Source organism: Platichthys flesus, chromosome 15 (genome assembly GCF_949316205.1).
Source record: "Platichthys flesus chromosome 15, fPlaFle2.1, whole genome shotgun sequence".
In the NCBI taxonomy this organism is placed as follows: Eukaryota; Metazoa; Chordata; class Actinopteri; order Pleuronectiformes; family Pleuronectidae; genus Platichthys; species Platichthys flesus.
The window spans coordinates 18,690,937-18,718,107 of record NC_084959.1 but is presented as its reverse complement, the minus strand read 5'-3'; the positions used below and the strand labels follow the sequence as shown (position 1 = coordinate 18,718,107).

Genomic DNA, 27,171 nt, shown 5'->3' with positions numbered 1-27,171 from the left:
TAATCCAGACAAGTAAACTGTTTATTCAATCACAATCCCATGTTGATGAAGCATTTCCGGTTGTTAATAAGAGCCCCATAGCTGGATAGCCTGTGTTCAAATGTGTGTGGGGGGAAATCTTTTCAGAAATAAGTAAAAATTAGTGAGACTCAATTTGGAAGAAGAATTAAAAAGAATATAATATAAGTATAATGGAGATAAAACTGGACAGAAGGCCCTATAAATGAGAGGTTTGCTTCTGCTGTGGCAAATGAGATTTCTAGTGAGGATGACTGTGAAAACATGATTCAAGGAATGGCCTCTACACTCCCACCCAGACATCAATATCTGGATGGGCTGACCTTCTGTACGTGTGTGTTTGTGTGTGTGTGTGTGTGTGTGTGTGTGTGTGTGTGTGTGTGTGTGTGTTTTCTTATGAAAAGTTGTGTGTACACTATGTTCTGAGCAGTTGTAGCTGGGGTACAGGAATGTTATGTTTTGGCCATTGATTTCATTGCACTCCCGGGCTTTTCTCTGAGTAACGCAGGATTTAATCCGTCTCCCTTAAAGGACCAATCTAGAGCAGAGCACAACATCCGCACCAAGGCCACAATCTATAGGTGGTAATGGCGCCTTAACCCCTCATCAATAACCTGGCTTTGGGTTGGGAAGTGGGGAAGGAGTCTTTACATATTGCAAGAGATTTTTTGACTCCAAGTCTGCCTGCATGAAATCCTCCCATCATCTCTTTCTTCCATCTCATGTATTTTAAGCTTTTGCCATGCATGTACCGTAAACTAAGATAAATATTGTGCACCACTTCTGAGCAATGGAATGGTGATCATATATGTTCCTGATTAATATTTCACATCACTCAGGTCAAACTTTAAGTGTGCTGCAGCCACAAATAATGAAGACCATTCTTGAGAAAAATCCACACCTCCATAGTGCGCACACACACCTACACACACTTATAGCAGACAGACAGTGGTAGGGCTCCATTGCACAGGCTGCTCTTTGGGGACTCTCCACTCTACTGAGAGTTGCCTTCATCCTTACCTCCCGACTGAGACCAGAGGCGTGCAGCGAGGGCTTCACCAGACCGAACGGAGGGGAAATATTTGAGTGCAGTTTTTCAGCTTAATGGTTCAGTGAGTCAGGTTTGTTGCAGTGGTTCGGCTCCAGGCTCCGTGAAGCCCACCGCAAACATTCAGACAAGACACGTACGAACACAAACGCATCGCACGCTAGGGGCCAACCACATTTAACAGGTGGCCCCTGTCTGGATCCAGAGCCGACTCCCTGCTGAAGCCGAGCAATTCAATGACAAGGGGAAAGCGGGAAAGGACAGATCGAATAGAAAATACATAACAACTTAGGGAAATTGGACGAGCCAACTACTTGGTGTTACTCTGGCTTCATCTAACAATGGGGATTCAGGGCTTCCTGCTCGTTTAGTTCTAGGCAGTGAACGCGGATGTATGTGGTCACACTGTTATTTTTAGTGCAGTATTGCTGCGGATGCTGATAGCCTATTTTCTACCTTGCCTGTTCCCTGATCTTAGAGTCAGTCCTCGTGTCCTGATTTCACCCTGGGTCACTAGTCAAGAAGGTATGGATAAAGTGGTTACCCTCAATCTTTTTTGCAATATATGCAATTGGGTGTGGCAGCAAACCAGACTAAGAGCAGCAAACTTGGAAGAGGAACTGGGGCGTGGCTCATTTTTTAAGCAGAGTGGAGTACTTTACAATGCTGGTAAAGGTTCAGCATGGCATTTCGATCAGGTAAACTAACAACAGTGAACTTCAGTCTGTATTTGTACTTAATTTCCATACAGTTGGAGGAGTGTATGAGACAGATTTAAACAAAAGAATGGTCAAATTTTATTATTATGCCAACACAGGCTAAAACACCCTAACTTTTAGTGGTGGGTGTGGGTTCAGCAAAAAAAAAAAAGAGATTTCCCATGATGACACTTCCTGTGTTTCAGTATTGCGATCATTTTAAGATTATCATGATGAGTTCATTGGGCTGTTTTTTTTTCCTGTAACTTTAAAAACATCCCTCCAGACCCACTGTATACAGCTGTTTTCCCAGGCCTAACAGTTTCCTTGTGATGATACATTTGGTAGAGTGAACATTTAAGTTTAACAAAACTGGCATAACAAGTGGCAGCAGAAGCTTGGCTCGTTTTACCAAAACATAATACGATTTACACTGCTACTTGATTAATCTAAACTAAAAAGTAGTGTGATAATCAATCATTAATTAGTGTTTTTGTGGTCTTCAGTGTGAATTCTTGAGTTTAAAATGAACTGTAAAAATAAAGGTTTTTTTTTTTCTTTTCAAGATCATAGTAAAAGATCACACACACAAATGTATAATAATTTTAAGCGTATCGGTGCAATAAAAGAACCGAGAATGTGTTCCAGTGTTACCAATTGGTGCATATCATTGATAAAAGTTGATGTTAAAGAGTAAAAAAAATGTTATACAGATAACCGTATAAATGATGAGTGCAGGGAACCAACATGTTTGCATATTCTTTATGAGTAAAAATTTCACAGTGCTGCATAATGATGATTTGGTTTAATTGGATCTGTTTTTAGCCTTTCTGGTTGAAGCCATTTTTCTTTTCTGACTCACTCTGCTTCACCTGCACTCTTCCTGCTGGCTCTGTGCCCCAAATCCAAGCGGTTCTGACAGATACAGCCGATGATGAGCGTGCGCGCTGCAGGGAGAGTGCAGGTGTAGGCAGGGGGGAAACCAACTGAGGTAGTGAAGAAGAAAGATAACTGATTTGGGCTACAATAGCTGACACAGTGCCTTGCTTGTGGTACGAGGGAAATTATATACTAGGTGAGCATTGTAGACAATGCGGCCTGACCCTCTATCCAGTGACCGATGCATGACCTGAAACACTGACCCCCCCCCTCACCTTCAGCGGTGAGATGAGAGTAATCACTGAACAGAGAAGGGTGTGACCAAATCATGTGTTTATGTTCCCAACTGAGAAAGTTGATCAGTGTTACCAGTGGTGAAGTTAATCTGATGCCCTGAAGTGTTTTCTATTCACCTGTGTTCCATACCATGACTTAATAATGCAGAGAGGAAAAAATATAATGTCTGTACTATGCCATTACATTTTTCTGTTGTGTGTATCTGATACACTTGTCCCGGGCAACAGAGCTAAACGTCAGGGTGTCCTGGAGTTCAAGTGTCAAAATTCCTCACTCCTTGGCTCGGCTTACCTTATGTTTCTTGCCTGGCTCATGCTCGCCGCCTGCCTTATCCTTCTTGTTGGAGAATGTGAACTTGACGTCACCTTCCTCGAAGGCATAGGGGTCAACCTCTGGCTCGTGATCTCCGTCAGTTATGGCAGCAGATAAGTACTGGTTTCTCCTCGCTCGATACATCTGAACGCGTTCTTCCGACACCTTCAGTGGCCAATTGGATGTGGACATGATCCTGGGAAGAGAGCAAGGCAGAAATATCAGAAAGGTTTACAATTAGGGACCACCTACTCATTCTTAGTGTGAATGTCAAGAGCTACGTTCTACCAACCTGATAAATTGGTAATAATTCGAAGTTGCACGTAAAAAAAAAAAAAAATACATAGTGATTTTCTGTATTAAATTATGGAAACTAGAACATTTCTTCAACTGCTCGGACCTGGTGCTGCCTGATATCATGTCAGTGTTGCTTGCATTGTTATCTGCACTAACAGAAATGGCAGCGATCGCAAACAAATCTGACAGCTTTCGTGCAACACAACTGATGCATCACGTTCGTTGTCAGACAATCTCGTCTCTGGCAGACTGATGGAAACATGGTGACTGCCGCCCTGACTGCTCAAACTCTTACAGACACATTTATCCCCTGTTGCTGTCACACGGCTCATCAAAATCTCTTTACGTCGCTACCACTGCACCCCTGTTGTTTCACATAGGTGAAAGAACATGGCGGGAGGGAAAAGAAGAGGACTGCTGGCTGCGCGGGGAGGGAGGAGGGACTGACCCAGCTTATGTGTTATCTCCTCCCTTCGCTGCCTCCTACATTTCTCTGTACTTCTGTCCTCTCGTCATGCCTGTCCGGCTCTGATGTGAGGTGATGGTGTGCAGTGGCCTGGGCCAGAGATTAGCAGCCATTCAAGAGCTGTGGCCAGGAGGATTACAGCTCACTAGAACTGTCCATACAAGTGACTGGCCCATTGGGATTCCATAACCTCGATGATAATTCCCACTACGGTCACCCTATGGCCCGCTGGTTGCCCTTTGTGTCTTCACATTGGACAGCTCCCATCCCCCCTATTTTGTCAATCTGTGACCTGCTACCTTGCTTCCAGCTTCTTGTTGGTGCAGCTCTCTCTTCAGTAACTGATCGCCAGCAGACAGCATGTCTCTATAGCAGAGGTTTATCTTTATCTAACTCTTCCATTACTCTCCCTATCTCCTAGCTCCCATGTTTGTGTGTTTTTCTGTGCTGGGATAAATGTGTAGTGCTGGCCCTGCACATTGGAAATGTCTGATGTCAAAAGGGCACATAGCAAGAGATTAAAATGCTGTGTGCGCTAAGCACTATACTGAATATTCTGCAGCTGAGGGATGAGAGGGGTGGAATGAGGTGGGGGAACTCAGAGAGAGAAGGATAGAATGAGAATGAGGAACACTGTGGGGTTTGAGTCATTACTCTCGCCAAACAATTTTTCTGGACTAGTGAAAATGCTGCAAAGGGGCCCCGGGGCATTTCTGTAGTAGAGGGAAAGGGTGCAAGGGAATATTAGCTGGCAAATGGCACTCACTCTGTGACTGACACCAGGTTGTCCTGTGACACCGATGCATCGTCCCTTAGTTTGTCCCCCGGCAGCAGTGGTGTGGGCACCTCGACTTCTTTCCTGCGGGGTAGGTTGAATAACCGCCATGGAGCGTTGGAGCTGTCCTCCTCCAGGTTGACCGCTGCTCCAACATACACAGTGGGCTCAGGAGGGTCGGAGTATACTCCAGGATGGGCTTGATGCGAGTGGAAGTGCTGATTCAGACCCTCTGAACCTCCGTGCTCCTCGCCGCCACCCTTCACCCTGGCTAGACAAGGCTCTGGGGGTGGCTGATAAAAGTGTTGGCTGTTGGGGGTTGAAGGGTTCTTCATGCCCTCCCCCGACTCCTCGCTGCGTTCGCAGGGGTGGGGGCTAAGGGGTGGGGGTTGGGGGGAGTTGGCCTGTTCTGATGGTCCCGCGCTGACCCCCCCACTGTGAAGCTGGTGGTTTTTTTGGATGCCAGACACATCTGCAGAGCGAATACTAGGAAACCTTCCTCCATCCTGGCTCCTCATTGTCAACCTTTGCCCTGCAGTTGTCTCGGTCTCTAGTGAGGTCTCGTCGCTGGCCATGCTGCGATGATGGAAGGGTGTTTGGGGTCTTTTCTGCTGCTTGTCACCCTTCTCCGGCTTCTCTCCTCCAGCTTTGTGCTTGGTCGGCGTCTGGGAGGGCTGACCTGCGGACTGAGCTTGGCCTGGGGTGCTGCCTGATCGCTGCTTCACTGATTTATATCTGTAGGGAAATACAGTGAAACAATGTTAAAATGACAGCAGTGTCAGACAAAACCTTTGAAACCATAATACACACCAGGGCTTAACAATTAATGGAAAGGTAAGTGAAATCCGGAAAAAATGGCTGGTGCACTATCCAAACCCCATTAAATTTGTATAATAAAAAAAGTTTGACATTGTCTAAACATACAATCAAAACTTAAGCTGCTAAAAAGTGCCTCAGCTTACAAATCAAATTCTGCAGACCCAAAGGAACATGGATGTTTAGTACAGACGATGCAGAAGTTTCACGTCAGATGAGTTCCTGACGACAAAGAAATCTCGATAGAGCAACGTCTGTAGGTGGTGCTGCAATCACACACAGGAGGTACACTCACTCACGGAGAATCTTTAGTTGTATTCTCACATGGGCTTACTCGGATGTTAAGAGTATTTAATATGGGACCAGTGAATATCCACAGCTACTGACTCTGACCTTTGCGGCTCTCCTGACAATGTCAGGAGATTATCCGTAGTTCAGCGCATGTCTTAAAACAGCTTTAATCAATCCTACATCATTTAACATAAGTTAAACTATAGTCTTGTATACTTGCAAGATGCTTACCTTTTTCCACATTGAAGTGTGAGTTCATCATTGTATTTTGCAAATTTGCAAGAATGGCCATTTTAGAACATTTTAACAAAAAGATACTGACAACCGGTTCTGTAACCATCCACGCTGCTGACAGCCAACCAAATCATTCTGGCTCACCTTCCCTCACTACACTGGGAGAATTCATCTACACCACTGTGCACGGGCTTCAGAGTCTCTCAAGTCCGCCTCAGTGTTTCTTAAGCCTCTCTGTGTTGGGTCACCACTCAGCCTACTGTTGTGGATACAAATGAGGGAATTGTGGAAGAAGCTGTGCCTCTGTAATGGCTGGGTTACGCACATGTCCTGACTATTAGATGTCTAACTAAGCAGAGACATGGAAGGCTTCCATCTACTAAACAAAGCTAATGGCCATTAACACTGGCAAAGAGAGGAGCTTCCCTGTTACTGTGTCACCAAAGTGCTGGTGGCTTCCAAAAAACTAACATGCTCCAGCTGACTGGCCCATTCCACTTTGCTTTGGCCTGTGGTCCAAGTCTGCTCTCCCCTCCCTGGGCCAGTGTTTCAGGTATTCACATTTTGAGCAGTGGCCCACCAATGCAAAGCGTAAACACACTTGCAATCAAATGACTTTGCACAGAGATCCAGGAGGTGGAGACAAGTGGTGACACACGGCCGAGGTGAGAAGGCGACACCAAGTCAGATAGATCTTTATAACCTATGGATATCCTTCTCAACTGGTGTACAATGTGCAGGAATCACCTGGGTATAACAACACAGAGTCCGACTATAGCTGCAGCATGCTCTCAGTATAGGATGGCCAATTATCCCCCCACTCAGTAGAGTACCTCTCAAGTTTCTACAATGTACTGTAGAGTGATGTCAACAATGTGGCTACAGAGTCACACATGACAACTTAATGTCCTGCATTCTGGACCGTTGTTGCAGGACATAAAGAGACATTAAGCATTCACACACACTAATGAATTCAACATGTTCGGAGCTCATGGTTTTTACCATTAAGATCATGCAACACATGCTCTTTTTACTACCACAGTATCCTTTAAGTGCTCTACTAGAGGTTAATTTATTCTTTCTCCCTCGAATTATCCCTATCAGTGCAGCAATAAAAAAGTCTGACTTACAGAAACCCAGTGTGCAGCAGAGGTTTCCGTCTTGGCAGAGATGTCACTTTTACAAAAAGTCATAAATAAAAGAATGACTGTGGTCATAGATGACTGTGGCCCTGTGTGCCTGCATTAAGAGCTCCACACACTTAGTATAACCTCAAAATTCTGAGCTCACATACTACACGAGCGATACCTGCACACACTGTACCTCCACGCCGAAAGTGACTGACCTGGAGCAGCTGCAGTACGACCGCTGCGAAGGCTCCACGAAATCCCAGGCTCCCACTTTCTCCGTCAGCTCCTCCTCACAGGTACCATTGGTTGCAGCTGAGAACTTACGCCTGGGGAGGAAAACAACACTTTGAAACACAAATTTTCTGAGGGCGAATTGTGACTGGAGTCCAACCACTTCCTCTGCTATTTTTCATCCGTTGTTACTTATGTGAAGAGACCAGTGCTTTTTTTTTTTTTTAAGTTCTGTAACATAAATCCTAAAAAGGGCACTGCTCTTGCTCATGTTTCTTTGCTATATTCAGTGGCGATTGGTAAAAGCTTTGTGCTGAGGCTTGTTTCATAGCCTTGCTCGGAGCAATAATATTTTGGCTGACAAGCCAACAGCTAACTACAGCCGACATTCTGTGCTTGGTCAAGGGGCAACAGATCCCAGGATGCTCCCAATGTGTCAGATTCACTGATGCAGAATAAAACAAAAGACCAAGGGACAATACTGCAAGCTCACTCTTACTTTAATTACTTGTGATCGTCATTTCCATCTCGTTGTATTCAAAGATTTTTGCACTGGTTTATGTGTGATAGAAATATAAGAAAATGTTTTGACAATTAAGTTCTGTTAACTGTATATTAAATATTTGGAGTTGAAAGGTGCTGGGAGAAAAGAGATTGAACGGCAAAAGTGCTGTTGGGCACATCGGTCAGAGGGAAGGGCCTTTCAGTTTTGACCAGCTTATCTTAAGAGAAACACAGAAGCCTGTGATCGCACAATCATCAAGGTTTATTTAAAAATACTGAATCTGGCCAATGCAGAGCTGAAGTATAAGGCTTAGATGAGCAGTTTTAAAATGAAAATGATATACTAAACTTTTGGAGTACTTAACTACTTGAACGCTGCCACACAAGCGAGCTCCTCTTTACTCTGCCTACATCTCATAAAAGTGCTCAGAAAATAAAGGGAAAAAATCGTTATTGGAACATTAGCAGAGAAAACAGCTCACCCTGTCAGCCTCTCCTGAAAACGATGATAGAGCTGAGAAGTGGAGTGATCCGTTTTTTTGTAATGAAGTTTTTTTACGTGTGTATTTAATGAAAAAAAACAGAAGCCTGAAAAAACACCAGTGTGTGGAAGATGTATGACAGTTTACCGCACAAAGCCTCACTCCATCCAATCAAACGCTTTTTAGGCACACGATGAAAAAGCTGCAATGTGAATGCTTTCATCACAATTTGTTGATGATTTTGTTGATGAACACAACTCATGCAGGAAGACAGATGAGGACACACATTTATCTGGGTTGGTTTGGCATCTTATTAGTTTGATTGAGTGCTTCAATTAAATAAACTACACCCCCGACATTATATCTCCAATTTACAACCATCCACGGTGACAATTATTACTGATAGGCTGTTGGAGTTTGCCCAGGCCCATGGAGACCACACAGGGAACCCATGCCAGGACACAAGGTGAGCAACAAATTATTATTCCGTCTAGCTCGCAAAGATGAAACCAAGAACATTTGTGATTTTATTTCGGTACCAAATTACCAAACGTAACGCAAAAATAGAGGACTTATTAGATTGCCGGTTATGGGTTTTGTCCTCTAATGTTTAAATCATATTTTTTATCGACACTGATTTCAATGACCTTGTGCTGCCTTCTTGAAACAGTAACTTACTTGTTCTGGGCTCGGTTGATATTGCACTCTTGCCATACACGCTCCACCACCTGTGTGGCTTGTCGGCGTGGAACCTTTCCTCCATGGTGACTTGTTCGGTCCACGCTAAACACATCAGACGATGCGGGCATACTAACCAACTTCTTGGCCGAGTGAGAGTCCACTGTAGAGGGAGAGGACAAGGTCAATGGACCACTTGACCAATTCAATGGTATAGATAATTTTAACAGCAACCCATGACAATCAGTCTCTATTCTCTAGTGATATAAATCCACACAATGTGTATCACTACCTGTCTGCGTCTCCTCGGGCGATGTGGGAGGGGTGAGGGTCACCAATGAAATGGCTGGCTCTCGCTGGGAAGCAGGCACTTGGTGGCCACCCGAGTAGACGGCAGTGCATTGGGAGGACCCCACAGGGGCCACAACAGGGATGTCTGACTGGGGCACCAGAACCAGGCAGGCTGGGTAAACCATCCGCACACCACCTGTACACAGACAGAAAGAAAACAAACAGATTAAACCAAAGCATCCAATCTACATTCTAACGAGACAAACACAAAGAGAAATAGCTCAGTTATGGATATATTTTTTTTAATAACTGACCGACGAGGACCTCCACAGAGGCCAGAGATTCATCTTCCCAATCCATGTCCTCCACCTTGTCCTCCGACACTCCCCCCTTAGTGCTAGGGCCGATGGGATAGAACTGGTTCCACTCCTCAATCAGCTTCTGAGTGGGTGGGTCTGACATCTTGAAAGACTGTCCTGTCAGTGTCCCGTTCAGGCCGAAAGGACTAAGGATGACTAGAGAGAGGGTGGAAGGGTGGAGAGGAGAGGAAAACATAACAATGTTAGTCATCATAAGTACGTCTTCTACTTTATACCGAGGAGCAGTGGCAAAATCAAGTGTGCGTCACTCTGACACAACTAATCCCCCACGCATTTTCTGTCACCTCTGAATCCATTTCCTCCCTACATCCCCCTCTGCATAACCTTAAAACGTCCATGTTTTACTAACTCTTTTCTCGCTTCTTTGTTTCTGTTTCCAGTTTAATTCATTTTTTACAGCTTACATCCTAAAATCCTTTATTACTTCTTTTACCCTATCTCTCCTCTTAAACTATTCATTCTTTTTTCAACCATCACTTCTTACTTTACCTCTCTTCTCCCCAGACTTCCATTCTCACATCGTACCTCTTTTCTTCCCTTTTTGAATTGAATCCTTACCCCACTCTTACATTCTTTCTTCAGCCCCATCATTTATCCTTCCTCATGCTCTTATTCCAGCCTTCACTTCATAGTTTCCTTCATTCCCATTCTATGTCCTAAAGCCTCTTTCCATTTTAGCCCTCATAACTATCTAAATTCTCTCTTTATATTGATCACCTTCCCTTTCTTACTTCTTCTGATCACCTTCTCTTTCTTAATGCGTCCCTTTCCCTGTGATTCCGTCATCTACAGCAGAATCTTTCTGGAGCACCGCTGGACTCAGCTGGTCCCGGCAGACTCGCCAAATACTTACTGAGCAATCCAGACGCCAATTATTGGCAAGCGCTGGCCTCCTAGAACCCATAAACTGAGGCTTATAAAAAAGGGCCACTCCTCTGCAAACACATTTGACTGCACAGACATATAGGAGTCACCCAGTGAGCCCATCAGTCTGCTTACAGAGCAGACCTACATCCATCAGAGAGTGAAAGCGCTACCATGGACTAACATGCATAATTCATACCTATGAGCACAGATACCATATGCACATCAACCTGACATGTATATATGAGCCCTTCAGCTCGTAATGCTTCCATTTTCCATCTATGCATCTGCAATACATTTGAATGTGAGGAGGGCGTGTAAATGGTTCTACGGACAGACTGACTGGGTGGTTGGGTGTGTGAGGGAGCATTTGTTAATGTCCTGATCTGCTCTGCTCTGCTTTTCTAGTATGTCATTACTAGACTGGATGGCCTTTGTCTCCAGGTATTGGTCCTGGGGCTGGACCATAGAAGAGCTTCCAGGATGGGAAAATGGAGGGAGACAGAGAAAATGGTAGGAAAAGGACGACATGATGCATGAGCAGTGTTTCAGTCGAAGGGGCCATTTCGAACAAAACTCTTTTACGGCTACTGTTTCACATTAAAAGCCATTGATTAGCAACAGGCTTTTACCGTGAAGTAGACACAGGAAACAAACTAATTGTATAGTTCTTCTGACCAGTCACTCTTTAACAAAGAATAAATGTTATTTTTTATTTTGCGAGGGAATTATTTATAAAGAATAAAGTCCACGCACACACAGAATAGTTTACATAAAAAGAAATCCATCCTTACGAGACAGCTCTTTTGCTCTACATGCAAAAATAAGGTCCATAAGAACATGGCTGCAATGAGCACAAGCTCAATCCTCTGTACACGACTGCAACTAAGGCTAGGCAATTAAACAATATCAATAACTATCGCAATATACTTTTCATCAATAGCAATATCATAAAGGTTCAATACATATCAATATATTGCCAATGCATTGTGCAAACACAGTAAGGGGCTTAATGACTACATGTCAAATGTTTCACTTCAGTGTTTGTCATTCCAAATTAAAGAAGAGTTAAAAAGCAAACCTTCACTCATGAGAAAGAATCGGTCTATATACTTAAAGTCATAATGTGGGATCTATTTTGATCTCTACGTGATCTTGATATCATTTTTAGCCACATCGTCCAGCCGTACTTGCTACTGCTTCAACACAACACCCCCGAACCCTCGCTCAGGTTTTGAGACTGATTAAATGTCACAGTAATGGGATCGACAGGAGCAGCCACAGTAAAGTGTTGAATTAAGAGCTGCAGGTGACAGGCTGCACACATCCACCTTTTCTGCAACTTTACTCAGCACTGCTATTGTTTTTCTGTCAAAGTCTGTGCTCGGGGAGTGTTTGCTGTTACCATGGGAACCACAGGTGTCACTATGAAGGTTTGAAAATGACTATTTTGAAGGAAAAATGTAATGTACAGCCCCAACACTCCTGGATATTCTGAGGATGTGGTTGGCAGGTGCTGGTGACAGATAGGGTGGGGTATAAGCAGTTCTATTAAACATTAGGCAAAGTTTGGCACCTATAGATAATAGTTTTACTGTGAAAGGAATCCGGGTGGCATTCATTACATCCCTCTTTTTTAAAGCTCCAACATGAAGCACATCCTGAATGCCCCCTGAACATAATGCTTTACCTACAGCACATACAGTCCTACCCTTGCAAAAACATCACAACAGAGAATAACTAACAGTTATGTTGTGAAACACAACAACATCCAGTACGGGCCAATCATATCAATGAAATATAACTTGTTTCCTTTCATTTCTGCATTTCTTGCTGCACAATCTTAAGACCTGAGGTCAGTTGTGGAAGAGATCAAATTCAGCACAATTATGAAATGGTTCACCATTTTTACCCCCATCACCACCTCCCCTCCCTCCACTCCTCCATTACTTCTTTCTCTCTCTCTCTCTCTCTCTGCCTGCGAGTCTATCTCTGGCTCCCTGAAGACATGTCAAATGTGTTCAGATCAGTGTAATGGGCTGAGAGTTCATTACATTCACTCTGCGCCCTTTTATGAGGTCACATCCTGGAGAGGTCTGCCTGCCGGAGCGCTCTACAGCACAGTAAACCAAGCTTGGCAGAGGTGAGGGGGGAAGAGAGAGGATGGGTTGTTAGGAAGCTAAAGATATACTGCCGAGGTAAAAACACACCTGCGCACACACATACAACAGGGAGATCATAAAAGTCATACACATCAGGCTTCATAAAAAAAATCTATGCTCTCAACATGGGGTTACTCTGAGGTATTTTTATTTGGCTCACAATAACAACTTAAAAGCCACTCAAAACACATACCCCCACCAAGGCACAACCGTCCCCTAATGAAACCGCATTTACAATTACAGGATCCATATTTTAGCACCAAATTACACACAGTCGTATATCAGCCCCCTAAACATGCCTGTTTTGAACAATGAAAGGAAGATAACCGAGTGCAGATAGGCTTTCTAGAAGATTAAAATGAGTGAAAACTAAGTAACTGCTAGTAAGTGACTGGAATCCTTAAACTGAACAAGAAGATCTTATCAAAACCTCAAAATAGAATCATACGCCAAGTTCCAATAATTGTTTAATTTCAAAACCAACAGGGAGGACCTCAACACCTCATTTCAGGAGAGCTGTAGAGACAGATGGGATGAAAGGAGGAACACATTTCCTCGGGGTTCATGTGTCCATCACTGAAAGAATAACTTAAAGAAACTAAGGTTTCTTTAAATTAAGAAACAAAGTCATTGACAATCTAAAACAATTCTAGTCAGGCTTTGTCTATTTTCTATGAAGCACTTGTTTCACAATGTATAGTGTGTGTCCTTTTATGTGACAATCTACCAGAGGGAAGATCACGGGGCGTCAGCTAAGTATGCAGAAAAAAAGATTGTGTATATCTCTCCATGCCTCAATTATGATACAAACATCGGGCTATACGTATTAAATCACTTTAATGTAATCATGTTATTAAGAGGCAAACCATTTCCTTCCCCTGGCAAAATATGACAATATGTATATTACTGTCATTACATTAATGTCACTGTATGTGAGAGGAGATGCGAGCTAACAATGGTTTTGGGATTATAGTATTTGGCTCGGGGGGGGAGAGTCAATTTAGAGCCAATGATGGAATATCATTAGGGCCACAGATTTTATAACTGCGCTACACTGTAATTCAAAGTGAGTGCAGAGGCTTTACTTTTAAACTGGATGCGTGCCAGTGTAATGAAAGACAGCCTGACAGAAGGATTGCATATGTATCATCTTGACACCAGCTCCAAATACAGCACACATAAAGCTTAGTAATTCATTTCATTCAAAATATACTCTCCTAGGCTAAGAGTGACGTTTTAGTTGTTAATGTTACAAGAAGATATGAAAAAAATACCTTTGAGAGCAAGTTAAAATACTTTGAGCTAAATGGCATCTTTGAATCCTAACGATAAAACTGTATTTTAGTACATGCATTAAGTGAAAAGTTCCAATCGGATGTGTATCTTATATTAGTATTGAATCAGTGCTTCCATACAAAGCAGTGAGTTGTGAATAAGGCCACGTGAACTATGAAAAACTTTTTTTATAAATAGTGCGCTCAGCTCTCAGCCTCAGCAATACGACCTTATTCTTCTAATTCAAAGACAAAAATTATTGACTCAAGCCTTTATGGCTCTGCCAACAAGTCAAATTTCAGTTTATATTCACTTTTGCTCTGGACCCCTATAATCTACTGTATGTAGTGAAGACTTTAAAAGGATTTTAATAAAAGTGATAATTAGTGTTTGAAATTGAGTTATAGCCCCCATAGATTTTCCAATCAGATCATCTTCAAGTATTTTAGTGATTTGTGCAAGATTTGAAATAAATTTTCTCAAGGTGTGACTGAGAGATGTTCAATAGAATGGGACAGACGGAAGGAACAAACGTCAAATAGACTGAATAAATGTCTCTGTCCGTGGCAGTCACCTGTGCAGAGGCATAATACATCCAGAGAATGTGTAGTTTCTTTTTAATGACTTTTTTAAGTTTGAATTAACGTGCCCTCCATAAAATAGTACAAACAATTTAGCTTTTCCGTTCAGGTTTGTGCACTATTGATTATCAAGTATGAAAATTGACATTTATGACAATTTTACTAATGTAAGGCTAATTTTTATCTGAAGATTCTCATAAGCTAAATGTACATTTTAGATAAAATGTCAAGCGAAACAATAAATCAAGAACAGGCTACCATATATATTTTTTTCTCTGGGAACCTGAGTGCAAAAGCATGCATGTGTCCACACATGAAATATTAGAGGGCTTCTACTGGACTCTGTCAGCTGACAGCCTTTCCTTTGAAATAAGGAATTCCCAGGCAGCCCTGAAGCCAAAGGTTCCAAGAGAAAACACTGAGCAAAACATTGGAGCAGTATTTATGTTTTCCCACTGAATAAGGTTTGGTCTAATGGGCTCTCTTTGTTCATCTGTCTAATGTTTTATTTCAGACGGCGCTGATCAGATTTGAACAAAACTCAAGGGTAACGACGTGTCCTCATCAGAAGCGTGTGTGGCACTCCACTCAAGGGTTATATCAAAGTGACTAAAGGATGACACTGTTCATTTTTTTATCCTAGTAGCTGGGATGCTGATCAGATGTTTAGAGAACATGGGGCAGAATGTGCCCCCACAGTGAACTCAACAGGATGAGGTTAAATATGCTTTGGTGTTTCTAACTGGCCCTAGAATTCATTGGAGCGAGTTCCAAGAAGCCAAGTGTATTTGGACACCCACCTTGGAAGGGGCTGGACGCCTGCTGAGCCAGAGTAAGGTGCTCCTCCGTCAGGTGGTAGATGGGCTGGTGCTGGTTGATCTCCACACTGGTGCACACGTTGCTCTCGCCGTGCAGGAAGAAGGTAAAGGCGCAGGATAGGTGCTCACTGTATGGAAGGAGAGAGAGAGAAAGAGATGGGTATTTCGGGATCACACTACTTTAATGTGTAACTTTGAAAAGACGTGCAGCTTGCAATGAATAACTCCAATTGAGAGTGAGTGACTGCTGTGGAAAAAAGGGAAGCATATCAGATGTACTAGTTCATGCTCCCGTTCACAGAGTGAGGGGGAAAAAAGATTTGGCAGCGAGAGGAAGGGTAGAGAGAGAAAATATGATAATAAAAACCAGTCTTTTTTTTGTCAAAGGCTGCAATGTAATCTCTCTTCTCACTCATATTCTGCTTCAATGTGACAGAGACTCGATAGGAAGAATGAAGCCAGAGGTAGATGCAAGGAGGTACTAATCTGTGCACCCTTTGGTTATATAAAAGATTCCTTATTTGCTTATATCAAGTTGCTCAGACAGCTGGACTGCTCTTTATCGTAGATGATAATGAAGCGTCTGCAGCATCTTTTATAGACTTCAGGATGGAAGAATGTCATCAAATCAGTGCTCACAGGTGGTTTGTGTAGTGTGTTTTGTACTTCATCTGTCTAATGTGGATAGAGCTGCGTGCAATACAAAGGATGAACACTAACCCTCTAGCTAACACACACAGCAACAACAGTACCTTCACCCTCCCTCTCACACACACACGCACGCACAAGCACAAGCTCGATGCCTGCCTGTGCCAGGCTGACCTCAACACTACACACAACAAAAGTGTCAACTTGAAGAAGAAATGCAAAGCAAGGACGAGGCAGATGGAAGAGGGGGGGAGAAAAATGCACACCATTGTCTGTGGACTTCCCTCTCTCTATTCTCATCCAACATACACGTCCACAGACACTCACACGTTACACAATCACAGAGCGGGAGACAGCGCAAGTGACAGATGACCAAACGAAGGGGTTGACTTTGGAAGTGGATCAAAGGGGGTTGCGTCCTCAGAGGATTTGGTTAAGCAAATATCAGTCTTTTCGCTGTGTCTCTCTCTGGCACACCTACTCAGCAGAGGATTAAAGAAAAGGAGCAGAGGGAGAGAGAGATGGAGAGAGAGAGAGAGAGAGAGAGAGAGAGAGAGAGAGAGAGAGAGAGAAAGCGCACTTCAATATGATAATACTACCTACGTACTGAAGAGATGCTATAAGACCCCCAGAGCTTGGCATTAATCTTCAACTTTGGTTTTATTGGTTAAGATTAGGCAGTGCTTGTTAATGAATGGCTGTAAATGTATGATATTTACTGTTGATAACCGTCCTGACTGGAGGCAATGTAGGGCTAATGAAGGTGAGTCAAAGAGAGAGCAAAGACATCCTCAGCAGTTTTAGCTAAATACCAATGTTTTGGTGTTATGGTAGTGGACAGCTACTGCCATTAAAGGTTGGGTCAAATATAATTCAAATATCAGCATATGTAAACTTATATATACTGACTTAATTACAGGTCTATGTAAACTCTAAAGCAGCATAAGAAGAAGAAGAAGCCATCCCTCCATAACGTGTCTACACTGTAGGTGATGGTGGGACAAAAAAACAATACAATTCTTAAGTTCATCCAAGCTAATGTAAAGCTTCAGGCTTCTGAGTTACATGGCATTCAGACAGAAACCAGGCATGCTTTTTAAAGCCGCTGTAAGTCTTCAGGAATCTGGGCTTGACAAATCAAATGGTCCGTCTTCCAAATGTGGTCCTTCTTTTGAATGGCATTCTTTCTGTGTTTTCACAGTCCTTCCTTGTTAGGTCGCACAAAAAAAGGAGGAACACAAAGGGTAATTTTGTACTAGAAAGAAACACTTTGACAAACAGCTACCTGATTTGTCAATGGCTGAACTCAGGTGAGATGATCACTGCTTCATTCAGATGAGGCCAGCACGTTTTGGGATACAAGCTCTTAAGAAAGAGGATACCATTGTGTACCCTTTTTTCGAAACATTTGATAATAAAAAAATAAGGGTCGTCATTCATTACAAAAATAGTATTTTAGACTGGAGAAAGTATCAGTGTTTGCCTGACACTATACTTATACTTTTGCAGATCATCAAGCCTCATGGAATATCTGTACTATGTTTTGCAGGACTTTCAAAGTTTGTCAATAGCGAGTCTTGTCAGAGTGAATGAATGAAAAATTCTTTGGTTAGTCAGGTTGGACCTGCAGAAGTTCTGGAAGGTTGCTGTAACATGTTTGGCTTCTTAGCGTCTTGCATGCAGCCGGCTCTCATACATTCAGAATGACAATTATATTTTCGGCTAAAATTACGTTGGATTTGCTCATCAATAAACAAGTCTGTAAATGAGTCAGTTTAGCCATCTTCGCTCTTTTTGACTGTAGTCCCGGGGCAGGTGTGGAAACAGAGGGGATGGGTATAGAGACAGACAAGCCCAGTAAAAACTGGGTTAAAAAAAACACAGCAGACACCTAACCAAACACAAATTTAGGTAACCACTCAAACTCTGTTACATTATCAGATACGGGAGGATGAAAAGAAACTGCAGTTCAAATCAATTTAGGGTAATGTTATTTTGTATGATGCAAAGAACCACTGATAACTTCAGGACATCCCCCAAAATCCCCAAAGTGTGTAAGCCCTGCAGAAAAACCCTTGATAAAAGAAAATATGCTTAAGCAAGTAAAACAACAACAGCTACTACCAGCGGTCGACTGAGGAGAAGCAGGGGATGAATACAAACAAAAGGAGAAAACACTGGTGAGCAGCCAGGTGAGGGAGTGAAAAGACAACTAGGGAATTGGGCCACATGCTGGCACAGAGAGCAGAGACGCTTTTGTTTGGGAGGTGTGTCACGACTGCTCCAGCCAGGAGTAGTAAATTACACTTGGCTGCCTTGGCGTCTCTTACACAGCCTGTTCAAGGCAGAAATGTTGCGGCTTTATTCCACATCACCATTCTGTAAATAAAAAAACTGAACATGAAAGTGAGGAGGGACAGAGGTAGTCCCAGAGCTGACTTGTGGGTAAAAGGGGGACACATTATTGTGATCAAAGTCATGGCTGTTATTCCATCTTAAAAGACAACATAATGAGGGGGCTTCTTAATGGCAATAGAGTTTGTCACCAATGCGCCTGGAGGTTGAGTGAGAAAAAAGCAAGAAAAAAAAAAAAAAAATGGAGTGGAATGACAAGCTGACACAGACCGTTCTTATTTGCACAGCATGGAGAAAAGTGGAAGCAACTGTAACCATTGACTGCAGGCTAGCTTAGGGCCGGTGGGGCTATCTGAGGCTCGCTAAAAAGGAATAATCTAATATTTAGTATATGAATAAATTGTCATAACAAGAATGTGCATGCTGCTAATACTGTGGAATATTTCTGTACATGTAGGAAACGAGGGGAAATTGCCTGGAGAGCAAGGAGGGGGAGGTAATGAAAAGTGAGTTAGAGATCGACGACAACAGAGAGGAACTACAAACATGTGTTGTGTTCTAGAGACATCAACAGAACCGCAGTGTAGCATTATCCTCTCACATGCAAAGAAACCCTGACGCTACACATCCACATCTGTGTTTGCAGGGGCACTTGTGCGCTCGAGGTAGAGGGCTGCCATCTGTGGCTCAGCAGGCAGAAGTACAACCCAACTTTCCCACACGCGCCGGCATTACACCAGATTCAAATCAATTCTTCATAAATGTGACTGTACAGATTGCTCCGTCAGCTTCCGCCTATTGGTTAAGAAGATTATCTGACATGCCAGCTGTCTCGGGCTAAATTATCACATTAGAGATTAAAGTATGGCTCATTCAATTTGAAACTATCACTTTATATAACTAAATATTAATAATTTTGTAATCTGTACTAACTTAATATAAAAAAAATGTTTTTAATTTTTACTAGTGCACTTGTAGTATTTCAGGTCAACAGACATGAGCCTTACTGAAGGTAACAGGTACTCGGTTAGCACTTGGCCAAGCGAGCAAAGAAACATCAACACATGAGCACATGACAGGTTGCCTAACTGCTGCGTCTCTCACTGACACATACACAAAATGAACAAGGTTTGGTGAAGCTTTCAAACTGCAGTACAGGGCAGGGGGACTTTTGTTGCATTTCAAACTCCTCTCTCTCTCTCTCCATCTGTGCCATTGCTTCCTATCTCCTGGATCTGTGTGTGTGTGCAGGGGTGTTCACATGACCCATCCACACGTGACACACAAACACAGAATCAAATTCAGCCCTTCTGCAAACATCCACAGGCTACGAGTGCAGCAAACACTCACATGCCTCAGCATGTGAGGGTAAACACACACCTGCAAACCTCAGCTGTTTAACATGGTCGGGAGCAGTGCTTGGCAATTAAATGAAAATGTATAGAAACCGACATTTATAACCTATATCCTACAATCTTGCTCAGGTTGGATAATTCGGTAAATAATTTCCCAAATGCGTGCATTCACGAACTGCTGAGTTTCAGCTACATTCCATGCCGTACTACCCTGCAGCGTGCCCTCCTACCTCACTACGCATCTGACCTGCCCTCACTTTACACGTTAATAATGAACACTAATATTGATCAGGGGGGGAACAGATTGTGATCCGGTGGTTAGGGGGTTTGAAATAATCGGGATATGGATTTGAAGTCATATCGCCTAGCACTAGTAGGGAGTGTGGAAGCTGAAAAGAGAGGGCGCAGGGCATGTGTAGGCATGGAGAGGCCATACAACTGATTTAGTATTTTCCTATTTACAGTATGTGATTACACACAGATACAGTTAGGAGACATCCAGTGACCTAATGGTTGACCACAGTTCAATTCCTGGCAGGTGGACCTTTGTCTTTTTCTGCCATTTTTCTCTATTGACTGTCCAACAAACGCTAAAGGGTAAAGACAAAAATTACTGCAGGCTTAAAGAAATACTTTAAAATTGTGGGAAATGTATGTTCTCGTCAAACTTTATGAGGAGAAAATGAATAACACCTTCATAACGGTAAGGTATATAATGGATCTACAGCCGTCCGGGCATGGTCCAACAGTAACATAATCTGTGGATCAGCACCTCTGAAGATCCAATTTGTTTAGTTTGTAAAATAATAGATACGTTGCAGTTTTGGGAGAGATATGTGCGAAACCCTTACTTGTACAGCTGCAGTGACTTTCTGAACATATTTTTCAAATGAACAGTGAAATCCTTGAAACACCCCTTCTGCCTGACCTCTAAATTAAATCATAATGAAATTATAATTTCATTCGAGACTATTTCTTACATTGCCTCAGGGTAATCAGGAATCCCCCTGTAAGACCCCTCAGGGGCCCTTCCCCATTACAAACTGTGTTGTTAAAGTATGTCAAACCTCTTTTCAAGACTTGGGTTGTCAGGGATTTTAGAATGTCATCTCCCCTGCAGCGAGATACTGCATGCGCTTCAATAAAGAGAGGACCAAACACCAAGGCCAGTGTGGGGAACCAGAGAAAAACTGTGCACCTGTGCGATGAAAACACCACCTGTCAGCAGCACAGTGGCAATGAGCTAATGACCACAGAGATCCCCGTTTAAAACAGCTTAAAATTTCTCATCTCATTCGTTTGCTCTTTCATTAGCAGAATTCAATACATATTTTAAATACAGACAGAAAATATGATATAGCAGGCTGCAGTGTATCCAAAATACTGAGTTCAACAGCCTTCAAAGATGCAGATACTATTATGTTCATTAACCTGATTTGTTGGATCTCACTTCCCATGCTTTTATCTGCCTCTTTCTGTCAGTCATGTTGAGAGGGTATGAAGGAGGGAGGGCCGCCGTTGTAACCTGACAAAAAGCCACAAGATCTTTAATCATCTTTTCTCTCTCCATCGCCACCTTTCCTCCCACTCCCCTCTGCTCCGCTCTGCTCTTCATCTATTGACTGGCAAATAGATTGGGCCGCTCTCTGATCTGCTCTCTCCTTTTCCAATCCTCGCCATCACACGCGCCATACGCTCGCACGCACAGTGCCTTGATTGTCCGCAGAGGAACTCCCTGCTACACCTCTCAGACGCAAATGGCTGGTTGGCCTTTGGCTCTGTTAGGGGACAATAAGAGAATCCAGTGAGGAATTGGAGCGGGGTAACGTACAAAGGAGGGCAGGAGGGCATTTTTGACTTCAGCTGGCACGCAATGGAAATGAGGTACCAAAGGTGGCAAGGGGAGACCGGAGTGAGGGAGGGAGACGTGTACAACTGGCAGCCTCTATACCACTCACATGGGTGGTCTGCTGTGTGGCACACTGAGAGACGATCACCAACCTGATGTTTGGATAGGGTCTTTATTTACCCAATGCATGTGCATTTTAGCCAGTTTCTCAGCAGTGTAGATAACACGCCTGACATGTTATGTGTGACAAAGCATTGTCCTCTCATGCCCCACGTTTCAGACTGAGTTTTCAACTTCTTTATTATTTCTAAATTGAACTGTATTTCACACATTTTTCCAAATATCATACTCGCTCAGGTTGACACTTATTACTATTTCCATTAACTATAAATACACTGTATTAAATGTTAATTAGTTATCAAGAAAATGTCCATCGCAGTTTTGTCTCAAACTAAAATGATTCAAACTAATTAACAATTTGTATCCCACAGATATTCAGTTTACAATCATGTAAATAGTGAATCATCACAATGGAAAAGCAGATTATAACTCAAGTGATGATCCATTATAAAACCAGTTAAACTGTTAGGGTTAGGGTTAAATTATTAATTACTTAATCTACATAATACGGCCAGTTCAATTTTATAGGATTTAAAAAAATGATCTTATTTCTTCTCAAACTTTCGTTCTTACAATATTTTCTTATCCCTTGACAACAGTGCTGGAGAACATTGAAACCATGACACAAGATTGTTGTTTCGGAGTAAAACAACAAAAACAACAACTCATTATCAAGCGTGTTTTCTGTGTCCAGGCTTGTCAGCAGATGAATTTGTGATGCGTTGTTACAACTGGAAACAAAACCAGTAGGATACCACGAAGACCTTAAAAAAGACTCATTCACCCAGATTCATTCACAGACAGCCTGAGCTGCTAAAACAGTCTGTGCTTTTTTGTGACATGGGATTGCTTCCAAATACTTTTGCTTTTCATTGAGACTAAATTTATTCAGTATTATTTGGTTCTGTTCTTGGTTATTATCCAACAAAACTGTGTCGACAGTCTTCTTCGCTTGTTTACTTTAAAAGAAAGGTGTTTTTAGGGCCACTGAGGGTTCAAGTGGTGGTATAAATTAGTGTTGTTTGATTGATATTGATCTAATCACTGATTGAGTTTTAAATTGTCTGTCACTCTTCATTAGCTACTGAACATATTCCTTCTGAGTAGCAACATGCTTTTCTTTTAAGTTACGAAATATGAAACTTGATTTGAGGTGAAACAAAAGTCAATTGGAGGCCATGGAGCCTGACATGGTCAGAACAGTTCATGGGAATATACGAGGAGGGAGAGGGGAGAAAAAGAAAAAAGGAGCTGAGCTGTGACATTCCACAGATGTTTGTTGGGCTTGAATGGTTGCGCACTTTGAACTGAGCTTCCGTTTAGCTGACGTACATTTCCTCAGCACAACAACAACAACAGCAGCAGAAGCAGTACCACCAGCAAATGAGACACCCTCTCTCCCATCTGTGGGCATACATGGTGTCATGGATATCTGCCATTTGTAGCAGCTTGTTATTCCAATTTGGGACATGTAAACTTGTTTTGACTGGTCATGTGCCGCTGCAGTGACAGGACGTGCTGGCTTCGGCACAGTTCCTGACACAACATCAATAAACAATGCTTCTGGAATATAGGCTCACAATAACAATCAGCCACTATGTTAACAAATATGGACAATTACGTAAGAGAGACCCATCAACACACAACAACAAAACATGGCTAGTAATTAGGGATGTCACATTACCGAAAATTTAGAACTCGATTCCGATACCACAACATTCCCAAGATTCTTGATACCCATTTCGATACTACCGCAAAAAAAAACATAATAGATTCCACTTACTTCAACACACAAAAAAGATTTGCTCATACCAAAACACAACAGATATATACTCAAGTGCAAGGCTCTAAGCAGTAGGTTACTACAGTGATAGTAACAGATCATTAAAACATATATCTAAAATGATAACAGTATGTGTGTGTGTGTGTCTGTGCTCGTCTAAGTGTCTTATATCCTTCAGAGCAAACCAAACTAATACAAAGCAACTCCCAAGTAGTGCACGAGTCTCAACAACCTCTGACCAGTGACAGTATTCACCATCAACATGCAAAGTGAGCACAGGTCAGCAGGGGAGCGTGGAAGGAGGACACAAGGTGTGCGGTGCCGTGATTCTGATGCAACGGCAGCAACCATCCTGCAGCGGCGGGTTTGTATTGTTGGGTATATGTGGAGTGGTACTGTAAAAAAAAAAAGGAGCACTGAGACGTTGTTTTTTTGGTACAGTTACAGGAATCGGCTCTGGTGATATCACTATTAGTGTTTCAATCTTTTTTTTTGGGAGATGCAGTGGTACTAGAAGTTTGGTTACACAATAACCACAAATCATATCTCAGACGGAAATTAGAAATATATGAATATTTCACTTTCATATCAAAGCCACGTGAGAACAGGTAAAGGATAAAGCAATAAGGACCTTAATCAGGTGGAGCCTCCATCAAGAGTAAAATGTGGGAAATGAAAATCAGAAATGAAAGAAACAATAACAAAGGAGGTAGACAGCAGAGAATTTGAGGCCACATTTCCAGGGTGATATAATCTTCACTATTGTCTAGCCACCTGACCACTGGGAAACAACAGCACTGTCTGCTGCCAGAGTAACACTACCACACGATAGAAACACCAGCTCTGGCTTTAGCACGCAGTTCACAGGGGAGACACGGTGCTGGAGAAAACACTGAACTAAAACTCTTAAGGCCAGCACATTCACTTACACATACTCAAAGCTCTATTACTTTGAATTGATTTCCCTCTTCGCAAATAGGAGGGGGGTGAGCCTCTTTATATATATGTCAGATTAAACTTGGAGGACAGAGAGAAAATGGAAAGAGATGGAACGACAAGTCCTGAAGTCCTTAAAAAGAGGAGAAATCCGATCCTCTCCAAGTGTGTCACAGACCCATACCGATCCAGCCAGAGCAGACTAAAGATAATACTGACATAACCCCGACATCACGGCAGGCTCCAGCTCCCTCCCCGTTTAGGCACCACACACACAAACTCTGTTCCTCTGACACACCTGCTGTCTGCTAAAAATCGACTCTCTCAATATGAGCAGGATAACTTAGATCTTCAGGGGAAAAAAAGTTGTTTTATTAATTACACCCATTTCCATGTTCACATAATCACTTTGCAGCTGCATGTTGATTATAGTGCGACAGCTCTTCCTTCGTCAGAAAAAGGCACTTGTGCATCATTGGAAACCGAGAGTACGGTATTCAAAGTACACTTGCAAACAAAACCTACTTCTTAACTGTGAAGCATGCCCTGTCCTACACACCTGTGAACGACAAGTTGTGGTGGTGTGTATAGCTGCAACAACTAAATCAAATTAAATCGATTATACTAACTAATTTAGTCATCGATTAGCCGGTCTGTTATAATACACGGCACAGGCAAAGCAGTTTATTTTCTGTTCTAAAGCACAAAATCGACCCACTGGAAGAGTTTTAAGTTAATACAGACATCTATTCAGCTTTTAGTCACAGACAAACCCCTCTGTATTAGGCAATTCATATGAATTTCAGACATCTTGAACTTGGATTATGAAAACTCTGATATAAATAGCTGGCATCTGACACTGGATTTGTTTTCATTAGCAATTTGCAGCTGTAAACATATTAATACATGTAAAACAGCATTGTACAAGAAGATCTGTTGGAAAAGTTACACTGTAGCCTTTTGTCTTTTTATCAGATTAATTTAAAAGAATTATCGACAGATTTATCAATTAATCGTTAATTTCAGCTCTAATACTATGTAATAAAGGTGGTATCTTCTGCCTGTTTCAAGCCATGCTCACATTGAGTCATTAGGCAATATCATTAGTAAAATAATTCCTGCAATTGTTATAATAAAGCTTAATTACCCCGAGTCCAATGGCCAATTAGTCAGCCTCATCCTGGATTAAAGCTGGGTGTCTGCAGTTAACCCCCAAAGGCGAGGGCTACTTTTGCCCTTTTTCTTTCGATTTAACAGAAACGCTTGTAGTAAATCATGTTAGGGTTGTGGATTTAAAACTTGTCAGCCAGCTGTGACACACTGTGTACAGAAATGTGACTAACTGCCGTGGCAAACATTTGTGGGCATTCCTCACTGTAATCCACAGGAATGAGCACAGGTTAACAGGACAGCATGCCTTTGTTTAACTAAATAAACAAGTGAACGTGCAGACGGTCTAAATTTATATCAGATGACTAGTGAATGTGTATAGTGAAATTTGACTCCACTCAAAGATTGACAGCTCATGGAAAAGACGAACCTTTACTTTGATGTCTAAAAACAACAAATGTGCTCTTTTCTTAAGTAGATCTGATATGTTTGACCCAGTGCAACACAGGAAGGTGACTGATCAGGTTAAGGGATAAGGGATATGTATTGACACACAGCATTAAAGAAGAAAGATTTCCTATTAACTGTATTTTTGCTTCATTAAAGTTGTGAAAAATTCATTAGCTACTCAGTTTCTAATTAAGACATGTATTTATGATGTATTTCACTTTTCCGAAACCAGAGCCTGAGTGCTACGGGTGAGAGCAGCTATCTCGATCACACACTGCAGCAGGGGGCAACCCACAAACATACAGACCCTTACAATCCCAGACAGAAGTTAGCATTCAGAAGGGTGGTTATACTTCAGCAGAGTCATTGATGACAATGCAGTGCAACAAGTCATTTGGACATAATGGCCGGAAATACGAGCAATCTGTCAAAACATCTAATAAACATCCAGCACATACAGGCAGAGAAATGCACAGCAACTGTTCGGCTGATCATCTGTCGTTGCCCGGAATATGTTATGAATGTGAGGAGCCTGGAGCCCACACACTGAGTTAACTGAATCACACGAACTTGGGTTGATGATTAAAAGTATCCATTAGGCAGCTGGTTGTTATGGATATTAACATAAATTCAATCTGAGACAGTCTGAACAGAACATGATCAGAACTCTCCCTCAGAGTTTTGCTCTGAGTTTTAGATAACTCAGAGAATTGGGGCAGATTTTGTGACTTGGGGGCTGTAGGCGAAGGACCACACATTACAAGTCTAGCAGTGATATTTTTCCAAACTTTTTCTTTTGGTTTAAAACATAGTTGTCTATATTTCAACACCCCATTATGGTGTATAAGTGATTTGCTCAAAACTTTAAAATGTTGTTACGGTTTCCTCTTCAAGAATTTTTATTTATCCATAGAACATATGATGACAATACAACTGTTTCGAATTTGTTTCTGTTTAGCTGTTAAAAAGAAATATAAAGTACAATTTAAGTGCAAGATTGATCATCGGTGTTGTAAGAGTAGTAGTATCGATGCGTCT

The 27,171-nt window shown here is 42.2% G+C and overlaps 1 protein-coding gene across 1 annotated transcript in view; it reads right to left on the bottom strand.

Annotated features, from left to right (window-relative positions):
• Positions 1 to 27,171, bottom strand: part of med13a (mediator complex subunit 13a) — a 77,167-nt gene that overhangs the window by 19,334 nt on the left and 30,662 nt on the right. Inside the window, exons 4-10 of the mRNA XM_062406001.1 lie at positions 15,510 to 15,655; positions 9,762 to 9,962; positions 9,449 to 9,643; positions 9,157 to 9,319; positions 7,477 to 7,587; positions 4,782 to 5,525; positions 3,232 to 3,448 (exon numbers count right to left, since the gene is read on the bottom strand). Coding sequence (XP_062261985.1) covers positions 3,232 to 3,448; positions 4,782 to 5,525; positions 7,477 to 7,587; positions 9,157 to 9,319; positions 9,449 to 9,643; positions 9,762 to 9,962; positions 15,510 to 15,655 — 1,777 coding nt within the window. The remainder of the gene's footprint in view (positions 1 to 3,231; positions 3,449 to 4,781; positions 5,526 to 7,476; positions 7,588 to 9,156; positions 9,320 to 9,448; positions 9,644 to 9,761; positions 9,963 to 15,509; positions 15,656 to 27,171) is intronic.